Source organism: Pinus tabuliformis, chromosome 5_2, assembly GCF_031772625.1.
Source record: "Pinus tabuliformis cultivar Carrire ecotype Pingquan chromosome 5_2, CPIR1, whole genome shotgun sequence".
NCBI classification, from domain to species: domain Eukaryota; kingdom Viridiplantae; phylum Streptophyta; class Pinopsida; order Pinales; family Pinaceae; genus Pinus; species Pinus tabuliformis.
This window is the reverse complement of record NC_142306.1, coordinates 320,970,574-320,986,713: the sequence shown is the minus strand read 5'-3', so window position 1 is coordinate 320,986,713 and position 16,140 is coordinate 320,970,574. Positions and strand designations below refer to the sequence as shown.

Sequence of the window (16,140 nt, the reverse complement as noted above, 5' to 3'; positions counted from 1 at the left end):
GGCCTCCCTTTTGAAGGATGTCTGCACTATTTTGAAGTTGGTTCATCTAGGAGTTTCAACCCTCCAAGGGCACAATTCTATGATGTGAAGACAATGATTCACTGTTGTAGCTTTGTGATTTTTGTTTCCTTGAAATTTCTTGAATTGATCGAACAAGTTTGGAATGGTTGATCATTGTGGTTTGGGTAATAATTTTGATTTAATCATGATTATTTGTTGATGAACTAGGGTCTCTATCTAGAGGCATTCGACTTCTCTTCTGAGGTAGATCTTGGAGCATTTTTCAGCCCCTTTAGGGCGCAAACTTGAGCTCTATGAGACCTATTTTGTTAATTTTTCGAAGTGTTCTATGTTGTTATAATCACTTAAAACAATTTCTTCCAATTTCAATCACCCTAGTAATAGATAAGGAATTATAGATAGAACAGTAAACAATAAATGCACAATATAAGATAACCAAGCACAATAAGACAATGATTTTGGTCAAAGACCTGGGAAAACCCCTAAAAGGGGGAAAACCCAAAGTCAATTCTTCTTCTTCTATTAGTCGATTAATGTTCAACATGAGATACATAGTACAACTGTACATCCAATAACCAATCAAATTCCAACTTTGAGTTTCCAAAATCAACCAAGTCAAAACCAATCTAAACAAATAGAGATTGTCAAATTGGTCAAAGATACAAGTCTACAATATTCGGCCTGTGGAAGTACAATCAACAACAATCAACAATCTGCAATGATTGGTCAAAGTTAATGATAAAACCTGCCCATAAAAGTTCGGTCCACCTAACAAAATACTCGACCTTCCTTCCTCAGTCAAACTTGGTCAAAACAGTGATGAAATTCTCGTTCAAAGATGCCAGTCAACCCTACAGTCAAACCCTAATCAACCTTGCGGTCAAGCTAAAAAATGTTCCCAGAACAGAGTTAATGATTCAGTCAACCACAATCAAAGATTCAGCCTCCAAAACAGTTTGGTGAAATAGCAGAAGAAGAGCTTGGTCAATAGAAGTCAATGCTGGTCAAAAGAGACCAAAATAGAAAGTCAACATAGAACAAAATTTTCCTCCTAGCTCCTTCGCACGTGTGAACTTGCCTCTGTGATTTCAGAGCAGATCAAACTTGTCTTGGTGATGTGATGATGTGCCAAATGAGCTCCAACAATAGGTCTATATATATGAGTTATTAAAGGGTCAATTTCTCTTGTGGGGCCGAGTTGTAGACTTCACTAGGTTGACTTGTCAAACATAAAATAGTAATTTTTCTTTGACCAATTTGAAATTTCCTTTGAAGAAGAAAGGTTCCTCCTTCTGTTAGCTGGGTTTCTCCTTGGGGAAATTGATCTTGACGCTGCCAATTTTAACACTCCCTCTAAGCTAGGGAGGAATTTCTAGCTACATCATTAGTCTCATCTCTGTTGTACATGTCTCAACATAAGAGAAGCCCATCTCTTCTCATCTCATCTTAGTTGAACAATGATGACTTGATCCATAGAAGAAGAAGAATGATCCATACGACAATAGGGGAGATCGATTTACCACTGTGAAAATTCCTACTGTGAAATAAACACACTGCAACCTTCACAAAAAATAATGTGTTGGATGCTGAGAAATGCTAGTACACACACATGAAATATGAGACAATTATTTTTGGACAAATGTCCCTAGAAAAACACAACTTGGGAAAACTGGTGCAACAATGAGGGTTTTTATTATTATGCAGCAATGAGAAATTCTGAGTACAACTAGATGCTTAAATCTGGAAATCCTACAGCGAAAAATATTGGCAAATATCTAATGAGGAATTTCCTCACCCCACAGGCAAATCTTGGCACAACTTGCGTTCAAAAACTCAGCCCTCTGATCCTCTGCATTAGCCTATGCGTTGCCCTGTGCAGTCTGCTTGATGTGAAGCCTTTGGTCTCTGATGAAGTCGTTCTGCCCTCTGCTGGTTGGAAAAATGCTTCTCCGACACTCTGAGACTCCTTCTCGGCCTCTAGAACTGAAGACATCTTTCTCTCTCAGCAAATCGAACTTGCCTCTAGAAGCTACACTGCAACCCTTATGTCAACTTCTCTCTAGCTCTTCTGCCTCTTTGCAAATGCACTCACTAGATCTGGAATACTTCCTCCAACCTCACTGTCTCTGCCCCTCTCACATTGCTTCGATCTCTAACTCTCTCCAACAACTGACTGCTGCTATTCTAGAAATCGATTTACCAAGAAATTGAACTGCTCAAGTGATTTCTCCATCACCACATCAATCTCCTCTTACAATCCTTAGTTGGAAAACCAACGACCAAGATTAAAACATAATCAATGGCTAGGATCATCTCTGGATCGATCTGTGTGAGTTTCTAGATGATTCTTGCCTTGACTTAATTAATACTGATTAATTAACCATATTCCCTAAGTTTAGACTTAGGAAATATTTAAAAACTGGTTAATAATCTAATTAAGGCATTTCTAGGCCGAATTTCCATAAACAATTTATGGGTTTTGGAGATCTCATGTAATCTAGCCTCTCTGCCAAATTTCGTGGCTAGAACACATCCGATGCTACAAAAACTAACACTCCCTCTTAGCGAGGAATGTGTTCTAGTGTTGCACTACCTGCCGCAACACCCTGTTTCTGCATCATCTCTCGTCACGCTGCTGATGTCTGGCCGTACTACCAACCAACCACTGCAAAACTCTGATATACGCTGCATATGTCCTGCTGCTAACACTGCCACACTGCAACTCTGTCTCATCTGTTGTTGTTGCAACTGCAACATCTGCAACTGAAAAACATCCAAAATATCGAATCAATTGTGATCAATATGATGCATCTGTCTCCCGAGCCTCTAACTGCCACTATCATCTGCACTGTCACTAAAGAATCTGCATTGCTGCTGACTCTGCACAGTGCTAATTGCAGTGTTGCCAACGTTGCACTACGCTCCTCAGCATCTGACTGCTCTAGTTTGCCACTGTCGCTCTGGAACTGACTGCATCAATTGCCACTGATCCATCTTGCTATTGAATACTGTGGGACCTTGTAGCCAGGTAATGATCCATGAGGTGGACTCCTTAAGGACCCTGCCCAATCTCTGTATCTCTCTAGGGCTACAACACCAAATCTCCCCACCTCACTTCTGGAGGTATATTTGCAAACATCGCGAAGTCTTCCTCCAATCTGGAGGACAACATGTCGATCTCTGCTGAGGCTGCTTGCTGGTCCTGCTTCTCCTCCTTGTCCATCTTTCTGAGAGGACACTGGGTACTGTAGTGACCAAGCTCACCACATCTGAAGCACTTGACCTTTGACAGGTCCTTCTTCTTTCTCTGCTCCCCCTGCCCCTGACTGGAACCCTTTGATGCGAGGGCCATATTCTCCTCCTCCTTCACCGTCTTCGATCCGCTGCTGCTGCCACTGATGGAGCTCTTTAACGAGCTCGTTTCAACTCCTCTTATTGGAAATCGGCCCACATCCTGTCCCACTTTGGTAGTCTATCTCTGCCCAATATGATTTGGACAAAGATCTGCCAGTCCTCTGAGACACTGTTGAGTGCCAATTGCACTAGCTTTGTGGGTTGAGGCGCTGCCCCAACAACTGATAGCTAATCTTGGACCTCCTCAATCTTGGTAAGGAAGGGATCTATGCCTTTCCTCTTCTGCATCCGGATGCATCTCATCTTCTCCTCAAGAAACATCTTCCGTTGCTCAGAAGTTCCCTGGTATAACATGGAAAGAGCATCCCACATTTGTTTGGTATAACGTGGAGAGAGCATCCCTCATTTGTTTGGCAATATCTTTGCTAGCTATATGTGAGACAATATGATCCCTGACTCCATCTAGGATCAACTGCTTCACTCGCACCGTCTCTTTCTTGTATTCTTTTTGCTGATCTGCATCTTTGGGGAACCACCACTACAACATCAATGTAGGCTTTCAGGCCATATTCATCTAGAAGGAAGGACATCCTTGTCTTCCAGAGGACGTAATTGGAAGCTCTATCAAACCTGTGCGGATCAACTACTGCCGATCTGCAAGGAAAATCAAACTTCTTGAGACTAGAAGTTCCTTAAGGAAAATTTTCCCTCTGTGTGTGCTCTTCTCTCTTCCACCCCGGCGTTGGTTCTGCTTCAGTGTACTACTGCAAAACCCCTGCGTCCAGCTAGAGATTTGCCCAATGAAAGAACTGGGCTGCTCCCTCTGCCTCTGGAATCACTCGATCTGGAAGGATAAAATTTTTCTGCCCCTTACTCATAAAAAACGAACCTCCTCAAGCAACTCAGCATCCTGGCAAAAAACACTACGTTATCCTCTGGAATTTCAGCTTGCTGCCCTTGCTAAGCAGCGAAATTCCTTTCCTTCTTTTCTGAGCTCTCCAACTGATCAACTGTGCTCTGATACCATATGAAAATTCCTACACTGGAATCCTATTGCAGCGATTGGTATTATTTCTCCTAATCGTTAATTAATTTAGCAATTTATCTGCATCGGGGATTGGGGAACGTGGCTCTGATACCTATGTAATGAACAAATTTTGTATACACAGCAATAATCTTCAGAATACTTAGAAGACAAAGACATCCATTGCAGGACAAGTATTTTTATATTAAATATCATATAAAAGAATTGATGTGATGATCTTTACAATGATGGTGAGGGCATGTTTATTTACCCTAGGCAGGTACCTCTTCAAAACGGTTTGTCTCTAGGGATATACCTCTTCATTATTAACTATTTAGTCAATTAATCATTAATTATGATTATTATTGTTGACAACTTTACATTATTTTCTATTATTTTACTATAAATTATATTCATAACATAGCCTGTATAAATTGAAGAGTTCAGTATTCGACATAATATCTGACTGCATGACTGCAGACAAAAGTCAATTTAAAAAAATCAATGCAATGTAGAATTTTTCAAGGTAATAGTCACTATGGTTCGACTGCATGGAGATTGTTTAGTCAATATCCTATGACTTTGGAATAGGCTTGCCCTTTATTTTACATGAATATGCAGATTAATAACCTTGATTCTTCCTGTGCTGGTTTAGCAAAAGGTTGGTTACTTATGTGACAACACCAGAAGAACATGCAACAAACTACGGTCTTTAGTGAGGTACTTACATTTATTTTTACTGGTACGTGCTTTCTGCCAAGGATATAGTTTTTTTGTATTGATTTATAGATGCCAATCCCTAAAGGAATAGAAGTCAAGACTTCTTACATAGATGTACAAGTTCATACAAATAGAGGAAGATTGGGTCTTTGGTTAGGTACTTGACATTCATTTTGACTTGTAGCTGCTTTCTGCGGAGGATATAATTCCCTTTATTGGCACAGAGACACCTGTCCACAAGGGATATAACTCAACACTTCTTAGTATTGAATTATAGATCTAATTTGCAATTGATGGTTTACATTTATTAAATATTTAAGTTTCCTGCTCCATATCAAGGCAAAAGTTACAAATCTGGTCCACCTAATTGTTATTGGCTCATTTATGATAACCGGTTGCTGATATTTGGTATATACTGTAAAATGTAAACTTCAATATGTTGTGGTGGTCCACAGCTAAAGAGATTGAGCTTAAAGCTTATTCATAGGTTTAAATTTGACGAAGTAAATATTTGGAGTGTAATTTATCTAAATTACTATTTCCAAGCCTGAAACAAAACTAGGCTGGGATGAGGGTTGAAATTTAAGAAGCTTTATTAGTTTTATCCATGGTTAAAAGTAAGGTTTTTATGTTGTATTTTAAATCCATCTGGTACCGACTGTACTTTCACTGGTTAATGAGGTTTAAGGTTTCTTCTCCCTGTCTGGTGATTTGACTAATTATGATATTTCCTTGGTTTTGATAATGTTAGAGCTAAAGTTCATATGAATTTTGTGCAATGTCAATTATTTATGTGAGATCTTTTTTAGAACATTGAAGATAGACAATGGTGGGAAATAGTTATCTTAACATATTAACGTACTGTGAATCAGATTTTGAAAACAAATCCCAAGCTATTCTTCCATCTACAGCAACAGAGGTTTATAGAGCTTGTACGTGAAGGAAATGTAGAAGAAGCTCTTGAACTTTCAAACAAGGAACTAGCGCCAAGAGGGCAAGAAAATGTGAGCGGAATTTACCTTTTGAATTTCTTGATGAACTACGATTGCTTTCTTCAAAAAATTATTAGCCTACTTCGTATTGAAGAATTTTCAATAATTTCTGTTGTCCTTTCTTTCAAAACTCGGTAGTCTCCCTTATCTATTCAATGTGCAACAATATTTTGGTTGTCTTTCATTCATGTTTTTCCCCTCAAAGATGTTTTGCTTCATCTTTCTTATATCGGTTCACATTGAACAAAATATTATACAGGAAATTATGCGAGATTCACAAATATAGGGATTTTTTGCACACTCTACTATTTGTACATTCTAGTTTGACGGTCCATCTTTTTATCCTAGTTACTTACTGGAGGGAAGGAATATGCCAACAAATATCATTTCCAATTTTACAAACTTTTGTCCTCATAAATAGCTTTGCTGGTCTTAATTAAGGGAAAACAGTTGATGTAAGTAATCTGGTATGTTAGAATTTGAGGAATTTTCATGTATCCTTGTTTTACATTTCTGTTCACTGGCATCATAATTTTGATCCTGATTAGTATTCTCCAAACCTTACGGAGATTTAGAAGTGTGAATTGTAGAAGGTGAATATGGATATTTTTTATAGTTGTGTTAGTCAATGTCAGTAAAGCACAGAGTGGGAACAGGAGTACCTGAAGTGCTATTTCCTTCGAGGATTTGGGAGTGAAGCATCCCAGAAGTGTATTTTATATAACATACATTATATATTTTTTAATGTATGTAATTCCTAAAAAACACACAGAATACCATTTAGTTTCAGAAATATAAAAACATAGATATTTGTGCTACTTGTAAATGAATGCTGCATTATTATGAAGTTAGAAATGTTAATAGATTTTTTTTGTAAGTTAGCATTTTGTTCTATTAATAATATACAAAAAGCATATTGGAAGTGCCCACTGCAGCCTGCCACTGGAGAAACCAGGACTACAGTTGTTCAAAAAATAACCATGCGGTTCTTAATACTGACATAAAGTGGATTGTTCTTTCACAGAGTTTTGCATAGTGTAAATAAGTCTAATAAACAATAAATAAAACTCTAAATATTTTGAACCTGCTAGGGCTGCTATAACTGTTTATCCTTAATGATAAAAGAGCAAAATAAGAGGCTATGGGACAAATTATAGTCCACATCTTCAGCATCTAAGTTGACATGATGACTAACTGGCTGGAGTCAGTTGGTTTTTCTGGGTCTGGACAGTTGTTCACCAATTCCAGAGGAGCTCGACTATGGTTTCATATTTCTTATCCAGGAAATGCAGTCTGTCTAGGAATTGTTGTACACCTATCCTTAGTCACCTGGTTCAACTCCCACAACCTTGAAGTTCGACAAAGAATTGACAGTAAAAATTTTGGCAATAAAATTTGGCATTAAATTCGACGTACTATAAAATAAAAAAAATAAAAAAATATAAAGAATAAAATGAAAAAAAAATGAAAATGTGAAAATTATGAAAAAAATACAAGTAATCAAACAAAAATAAAAATGAAAATATACAGAATGAAATAAGATCAGGAAAAATTGGAATGAATCAACAAGAAATCAGCATAAAAGGAGAATAAAGTGGAAAACTCCAGAAATCAGAAGAAATCGTCAGGGTGAATAAATTGGAAAAAATCATAAATCGCCAGTTTTTGGAGTTTTGTTCCACATTGTGAATCCCAAACAATGCAGTTTGTTAATGTCTACAAGTAGAGATTGATGTTAGGTTACCTGTTCCTCATATTGTGTTCTTCTTCAGCTTAGGTTCCTGTTATCCCCCAAAAGTGGGTGATCCCATAGGATAAATTTTTCTCCTACCATCTCTTCCAGCAGGTAGCCAGCAGTCCCTGACAGCCACTAGTAGCTGATGAAGATGTGCCATTCTTTTCTCCGCCACTTGTATCAATCAATGTTTCCTCACCCATGTGGCAAGAGCGCACGTTGGAAGGTGGGCTTCCGATCAGAAGGTGCTTTATTCATTTTGCCATCGGGTGCTTATGCTTGTTTGTATTTTGGGCATTTGACATGGATTATGGGGTAACATAGAAGGAAGAGAGGTTTTGAATGTCAACTTGTTCCCTCACCTTAAATGGGGGGTTAATCTTTCATCCTAGTCTAGTGGGACCTCCCATATTGGTCCAATGGGTATAGGAGCGACACTACTTGGGAAACCCCGGTCGAGATAGCGTAGTTCCATATCTCCGTACTCCATACTTACCATTTTCCATCTTACATCACACGCCCCATTTTCCACCTCCCTTCATCAGGTTCAATGGTCCATTGGTTCTCTAGGATTCAGTGCCATACATCCTCATACCTTGGTAGGGCTCAGAACTTTGCCTTGGGAGGCTGATGCAGCTAAAACAAAAGGAAAAATCAAATATTGGCCCTAAGTAAAAACAAAGAAGATAAAAATGCAAAATACATTAGCACGTGGGCAAAAGCCTAGTATGAGCTCTACCTCACTCGTTATGGCTATCACCCGGTTCTTGAGCACGTGTTCCTCTTCATATTATGAGAAAAAACCCTTGCATGTGAAGAAATTTCAACCCCCACTCCGGTTATCAGTTTTCCTTATCGCTCCATGCATTTAGTTTTAAATCCAAACTTGATAAAAATTCTAAAATCTAGAAATGACAATAATTTTTTGAAAACACAAATTTAGAGATTTCAAAACTGCTGAAATTGCAGAAATAAAACACAACAAAATTATGATAACCACACACAGAAAATAACGCAGTAATTTTTGGTCAATGTGACCCTGGAAAAACCCCCTACAACTCTTGGGGAAAACTAGCTTGAGAGCTCTTCTTTATTTCTGAAAATGCTTTTACAGAGAAACTGAAATACACAGTGAAATTTCCAGCAATCACAAATTACAACTTATCTCGATTTTTGTGCTTGAATTTCGCCTTGAAAATCGTGCCAATCAGCAAACAGCTAAAACAGAAATTTTCCAACAATAAAACAACATTAAATGTTGTACGGCCAGCCTCAAAAAACGTGTCCAAAACTTGTTGAATGGATTGTATAGATTTCAGCAATACGGCTTGCCTCAAAATTCGTGCCCAAATCTGCCTTGAAATTCGTGCCCTTGCTTCTGTCTCTCTTCCTTGATTTCTGTGCTATTCCTCTTCCTCGATATCTATGCCTTTCTCTTGCGGTATGGTTTTGACCCTGGATGCGTGCCAATAAATGCTGCTGCCCAGATTTGCTGAAATATCTTCTTGCTGCTCTCCTTCACTTCCTCATTGCTCAGAAATTTTCTCCTTGCTCTCTTTTCTCTTTCTCTCAAATGCTCATGAAAAATGAACTGATCTTTTCCTCTTCTCTTCTCCTTTTATTCTCTAAATGACCTTTTGGGTTACCCTAAGATCTGATGCCTGATTTATTTAGATCTAGGGATGAGAATAAATGTGCATTTAATTCTCACTTTCTATTTTTTAACTCACCCACTTAAATAAAGACCCACTTATCCTTTTATTTCCACAGTCACTTTTTCACATTCTAATTCTTCATTGAGTTTAATAAAGTCACCTTTAAATTATAATGTAACTTTACCACTTATAAAGTCACTTTTAAATTAAAATGTAACTTTACCACTTATAAAGTCACTTTAGGAGAAAAGTACAAATAAATTTGGACACTTTTCCCTAGGCCAAATATCTTTTTAGGGGAACCACTTGTCCTCTGGTACCCAAATTTTAACACTCCCTCTTACCGAGGAAAGTGTTCTTCACCACTCTTATCTTGTCTCTGAAGTAGACATGCTTGCCTCGTGGTAAGGCCTTGGTGAAAATGTCTGCTACTTGCTCATTTGTGGAAATGTGCTCAAGCTTGACAACTCCCTTTTGGACATAGTCTGTAATGAAGTGATACTTGATCTCAATATGCTTTGACCTATCATGAAAAACTGGATTCTCCGTGAGTTTTATGCAACTCTGATTATCACAATAAATCACTGAAGCTCTCAATGTCTGACCAAATAGATCAAACAACATCTTGCGAAGCCATATGGCCTCACAACTAGCCAAACTAGCAGCCATATACTTTGCCTCAGCTGAGCTCAATGCAACTGACTGTTGTTTTGGGCTGATCCACGACACAAATGCCGAACCCAACCCAAAACAACACTCGGAAGTACTCTTCCTATCTGAAGCACAACCTGCCCAATCTGAATTCGTGTACCTTGCTAGTCTCACTCCATCACCCTGTCTATAATCCAGACCAAAATCCATAGTCCGCTGCAAGTAACGAAGAATGTGTTTTGCAGCCACCCAGTGCACTCTCCTGGGCTCCAACATGAACTGATTCAGTGTTAACTGCAAAATATATATCTGGTCGAGTGTTGACCAAATACATCAAACAACCAATCAACTGTTTGTATAGAGTAGGATCCACCAACTCGGAATTAGAAGCGTGAAGCTTCTTCCAGTTAGTGATCATAGGTGTAGACATGGGTTTGCAGTCCTCCATTTGAAATCTGCTAAGAATATCCATAAGGTACTTCCCTTGTCCTAGGAAGAAATGCCCCTCCTCTTGCCACACCTCTAATCCCAGAAAATAATGCATCAAGCCAATATCCTTCATTTCAAACTCTGAAGCAAGATCTCTCTTGCAGCCCTCAATGAGTCTCTCTGCACCAGTGATGATCAAGTCATCAACACACAACACCAGAATGAGAGGCTCCTCACCCACCACAATGAAGTATAGGTTCGGATCAACCTCACTCTTTGTGCAACTCAACTGTTGCAAGTATGTATCAATCCTCGAGTAGCAAGCTCTAGGAGCTTTCTTTAGGCCATAGAGTGCCTTTTTCAATTTGCATAGATGGGACTCCTTCCCATGCACCTCAGAGCCCTGCGGCTGCTTAATATAAACCTCCTCCTGAATGAAGCCATTGAGAAATGCGATCTTCACATCCATTTGGTGGATCTTCCAACCCATCTCTGCTGCAACCGATATAATGGAGCGAATAGATGTATACTGAGCTATGGGAGCGAAGGTCTCCTCATAGTCAACTCCCTCTACATGTGAGAACCCTCTCGCCACAAATTGAGCCTTGAACTTCTCGATGCTGCCATCTGCAACATGCTTTATCTTGTAGAGCCATTTGGAAGTAACAACTGATTTACCTTCAGGCCTCGACACTACCTCCCAAACAACGTTCTTCATAATAGAAGAATACTCCTCCATCATGGCCTCTCTCCAGGCCTGCTCGCTGGCTGCCTCCTCATAACTAGAAGGCTCAAAGTCAACAATGCTTGTTACCAATGCCATGTAACTACAGAACCGCTCAGGTGGTTTACTCTCTCTAACCTGTCTCTTTGGCCCAGCAATTGATGTGGCCTTGCGCAAGGTATCTTGAAGCCACTTGGGCTTCCTCTTCCCTAAGCATACTTCTCCCACCGGAGTGAAAGAATACCTGTCATCATTAGAAGCCTGAACTCTTGAAGGCCTGCCAACTGACCTCATGCTTGAATCTGTGCCTGTAGATGTTGAAGTACCGTGCGAGTTGTCCATTAATGGACTACCCTGTGAACTGCTCTGTGGACTGCCCTACATGCTGCCTGAAGAACCACCCACCTGACTCTGAGAGCCACTACTCATTGATGGACCTGACACTGTAATCGATGTGCCTCTTGATCCCTGACCACTGGATCCCTGTGACTAACTCAGCTACTTCTAAGGGTCTGGTGACTCTGGATACTCTAACTCCTGTGACCTCCTGAAAGCTCTCTCCTCCTTGAACTTCACATCCCACCTGACAACCACTTTCCTCTGCCCACGAATATAAATCCGATAAGCTTTCGAGGTCTTGCTATAACCCACAAAGATGCCCTTGTCTGCAGTGGGCTCTAGCTTGGTCCTGTTCTCCTTGGGGACATATGAATATATAAGGCACCCAAAGATACGAAAGTGCCCAACATCAGGCTTCTTCCCAGAAAAAGCCTCCTTTGGAGTCATATTCCCCAAGGCACGATGTGGACTCCTGTTTTGCAAGTACAAAGCAGTGTTGCAGGCCTCTGCCCACAAAAATGAAGGTAACCCCTGATCATGAAGCATGGCTTTGGTAGCCCCTGCAATGGATCTGTTCTTCCTCTCTGCAACCCCATTTTGCTGGGGGTAGTAAGGAACTATGGACTCCCTTCTAATGCCCGCCTCAACACAAAAATCAACAAAGTCACCAAGGGTATACTCCCCTCCATTGTTCGACATGCGGACCTTGATCTTCCTACCTGTCTGGGTCTCCACAAGAGCTTTGAGCTCTTGAAACCGCTTGAAGACCTCACCCTTGGTCTTCAAGAAATAAATCCAGGTCTTCCTAGAGTGGTCATCAATGAATAAAACATAGTACTCATAGCCACTCAAGGACACATGAGACATCCGACCTCAAGGACACATGAGACATCCGACCACTCACATCGGTATGAATCAAGTCAAGGATCCTGGTCGCTCCAATGTCACTGCTGGGAAAAGGGGATCTGGCAAACTTCTCCATAGCGCATCCTCTGCATATATCAAGGTAATCAGAATTGAAATATGGCACACCATTGGTGATCTTTCGCAATGTACTCAAGGCCCCATGATACATGTGCCCCATCCTACAGTGCTAAATCTCACACAACTCTGGAGTCTGAACTGCTAGATCTGTTGTCGGTTTTGTGTCGGGTGCTGCTACTCAATGCCATCAGGGGTTGGAATGAGAATTTGTACATCTTGGCATGGCGCACACCAATCTCTCTAGCTAAAGAAGCTGGAGTTCCCCTAGGATATATAAGCACATGCCCTCTCCTGAACGACAAATCATACCCTCTGTCCTCAAGTGCTGAGACAGATATCAGGTTTTTCTTCATTCCGAGCACATATAAAACATCTGACACTTTCAAGGGAGGTTTGGGTCCCCTATCAAATGTCAATGTCCCCACACGGATTGCTCTAACAATGCTGTCATCACCAAGTACTACCTCCATATCAGTATCACCCTTTGAAAGCTCTGAGAATTACTCTCTGACTCCTATCATGTGGCAGGAAGTACCACTGTCAACATACCAAATGCTAGAAGATGCTCTGGTAGTAGCGGGGAATGCACACTCCCTCTGAACCTATATGGCAGGTGATCCTGCACTAGTGGCCTCACAAGCTATGAACCCAAACTCCTGATCAAATCTCTTTGAGAAGCTCTCTATCTCTGCAGAAGCTGCCATGGGTTTGTCTTTCCCTTTCTTGTTCTTCTTCTCGGACACACAACAGCATAATGTCCCAACTTTTGACAATTCCAACATTTGACTTTGGAATAGTCCTTCTCCTTGTTCTGCTGCTTGCCTTTACCTTTTCCTTTGCCTCCATTGTTGGAAGCTTGCTTCTTTGCTCTGCCCTTCTTGCCTCTTGTCACCCTCCTCCACTTGTTTGGCTGCCCCAAGATGGTTCTTTCTGATCTCATTCTAAATGCAATCATCCCAAAACCTCTCCCAACTGGGAAGGTTTTCCTGTGGAATAATTCCATCCACAAAATTCTCCGAAGTCTTGGGAAGACCATTCAAAGCAATTCTCACCAACTCAGTGGGTGCAATGATCTCACCTACGTCTGCCAACTCATCTCTCACTGAAGTGAGCTTTGTGAGGTATGCTGTAGCACTGTCAGTCTTAGCCATTTTAATGGCCTTCGGTTTCCCCTTTAGAACCATTTTTCTATTTTCATTTGAGCTTTGGTAAACATTGGTCAAGTCTGCCCACATCTCATGTGCATAGGTCTTTCCTCTCACATGAGGAATGACATGGTCTTTGATTCCTCCATAATCAATCTTTTTTCCTTAGCATTCTTTTTTTAAACTTTGCCAACTGTACAGAGTCAGCAGGTACTATTACTGGGTTCTATGTGGTATTTACCATAATGCCCCAGACTTCTGCTTCCTCAAATATGCTCTGATTTCTCTCCTTCCATGCACTGTAGTTGTTCTGCCCATCCAACCTGTCTTCAACTCTCAAACCCAAAGACATATTTCACTGTTCTACCAAACTAAAACTTTCAAATCTGTGGTAAAGGTTTCTGTTTTCTGTGTAAAAATCAGCTTGCTGTAATTTTCACTTTGCTATCCCAATCTACACTTTTCAGCCAACCAATCTCTGATCCCATGAGAAATTTCAACTCCCACTCAGGTTATCAGTTTTCCTTATCACTCCATGCATTTAGTTTTAAATCCAAGCATGATAAAAATTCTAAAATTTGGAAATGACAATAATTTTCTGAAAACACAAATTTAGAGATTTCACATCCGCTGAAATTGAAAAAATAAAACACAGCAAAATTATGACAGCCACACGCAGAAGATAACACAGTGATTTTTAGTCAATGTGACCCTGGAAAACCCCCCTACAACTGTTGGGGAAAACCAGTTTGAGAGCTCTTCTTTATTTCTGAAAATGCTTTTACAGAGAAACTGAAATACACAGTAAAAATTCCAGCAACCACAAATTACAAAGTATCTCGATTTTCGTGCTTGAAATCTGCCTCGCAAATCGTGCTAATCAACAAATAACCAGAACATAAATTTTCCAGCAATAAAACAACATTAAATGTTGTATGTCCAACGTCAAAAAACGTGCCCAGAACTTGTTGTACGGACTGTACGGATTTCAGCAGTACAACTGCCTTGAAATTCGTGGCCAAATCTGCCTTGAAATTCGTGCCCTTGTTGCTGTCCCTCTTCGTTGATTTCTGTGTTGTCCCTCTTCCTTGATATCTGTGCCTTTTTTCTGTTGTACGGTTTTGCCTTGGGATGCGTGCCAATAAATGCTGCTGCCCAGATTTGCTGAAATGTCTTCTTGTTTTGCTCCTTCACTTCTTCACTGCTCAGAAATTCTCTCCTTGCTCTCTCTTCTCTTTCTCTCAAATGCTCATTAAAGAATGAATTGATCTTTTTCTCTTCTCTTCTCTTTTTATTCTCTAAATGACATTTTGGGTTACCCTAAGATCTAATGGCTGAGATTCATTTAGATCTAGGGATGAGAATAAATGTGCATTTAATTCTCATTTTCTATTTTTTAACTCACCCACTTAAATAAAGACCTTCTTAGCCTTTTATTTCCATAGTCACTTTTTCACTTTCTAATTCTTCATTGAGTTTAATAAAGTCAACTTTAAATTAGAATGTAACTTTACCACTTATAAAGTCACTTTTAAATTAGAATGTAACTTTACCACTTATAAAGTTACTTTTAAATTAAATTGACTTTATCACTTATAAAGTCACTTTAGGAGAAAAGTACAAATAAATTTGGACACTTTTCCCTAGGCCAAAGATCAAAGCCTTAAGGAACCACTTGTCCTCTGTACCCAAATTTTAACAACATTTCCCAACCTCTGGTAGGCAATGAGCTGCTTCACCATAAAGGGGGCAATAATTGCTATACCTCATACAAAGCAAGTTCTAACTAGGAAATTTCCATGGTTGCAATGAACTGAAATTTAATCTTCTATCTACTAGAGATTATTTGTCTTTTGAATTATTAATTCGGAAAATAACGATTAAATCACTATTGCAATCTTCACAATTAAAGTACGCTGTGGAAGATAGATAGGAAACTGAGAAAATAATGCACACACACATAAAAATATGACACCATTATTTTTGGACAATTGTGCTTGGGAAAACCTTGAAGGGAAAACCAGTGTAGCAGATGAGGGTTTTATTATTATCTTCAACAATTTAGGAGAAATTACAACAGGTTGCCTTTAATTGGCAAACCTCTAGCAAATACTGATCTTCTTTGGCAAAATAATCTGGAGACAAATTGTCTCCCTCTGCAAATCAACTCGGCCTCCTCCTAGCCACTCGCATTTCCTCCCGACACTCGCAATGCCTTTCCGAAATGTGTACTACTGGCTGAGGATAATTCACACATCCTTGGGAACCCTTCCGTGCAAGTTGTTCTACCTCTGGGAAATAGATCTGGCCTCTGGTAACTGAAACGTGGTCTCTCCAACAACTCGCACTAGATAAACTAGCTAACTC

The 16,140-nt window shown here is 39.8% G+C and overlaps 1 protein-coding gene across 6 annotated transcripts in view; it reads left to right on the top strand.

Annotated features, from left to right (window-relative positions):
- The window catches only part of LOC149158795 (protein GID8 homolog), a 280,111-nt gene that overhangs the window by 152,167 nt on the left and 111,804 nt on the right, over positions 1-16,140 (top strand). For all 6 annotated transcript variants that reach the window (XM_089433379.1, XM_089433378.1, XM_089433382.1 and 3 more), the window contains one exon: positions 5,992-6,123. In XM_089433379.1, coding sequence (XP_089289505.1) covers positions 5,992-6,123 — 132 coding nt within the window. The remainder of the gene's footprint in view (positions 1-5,991; positions 6,124-16,140) is intronic.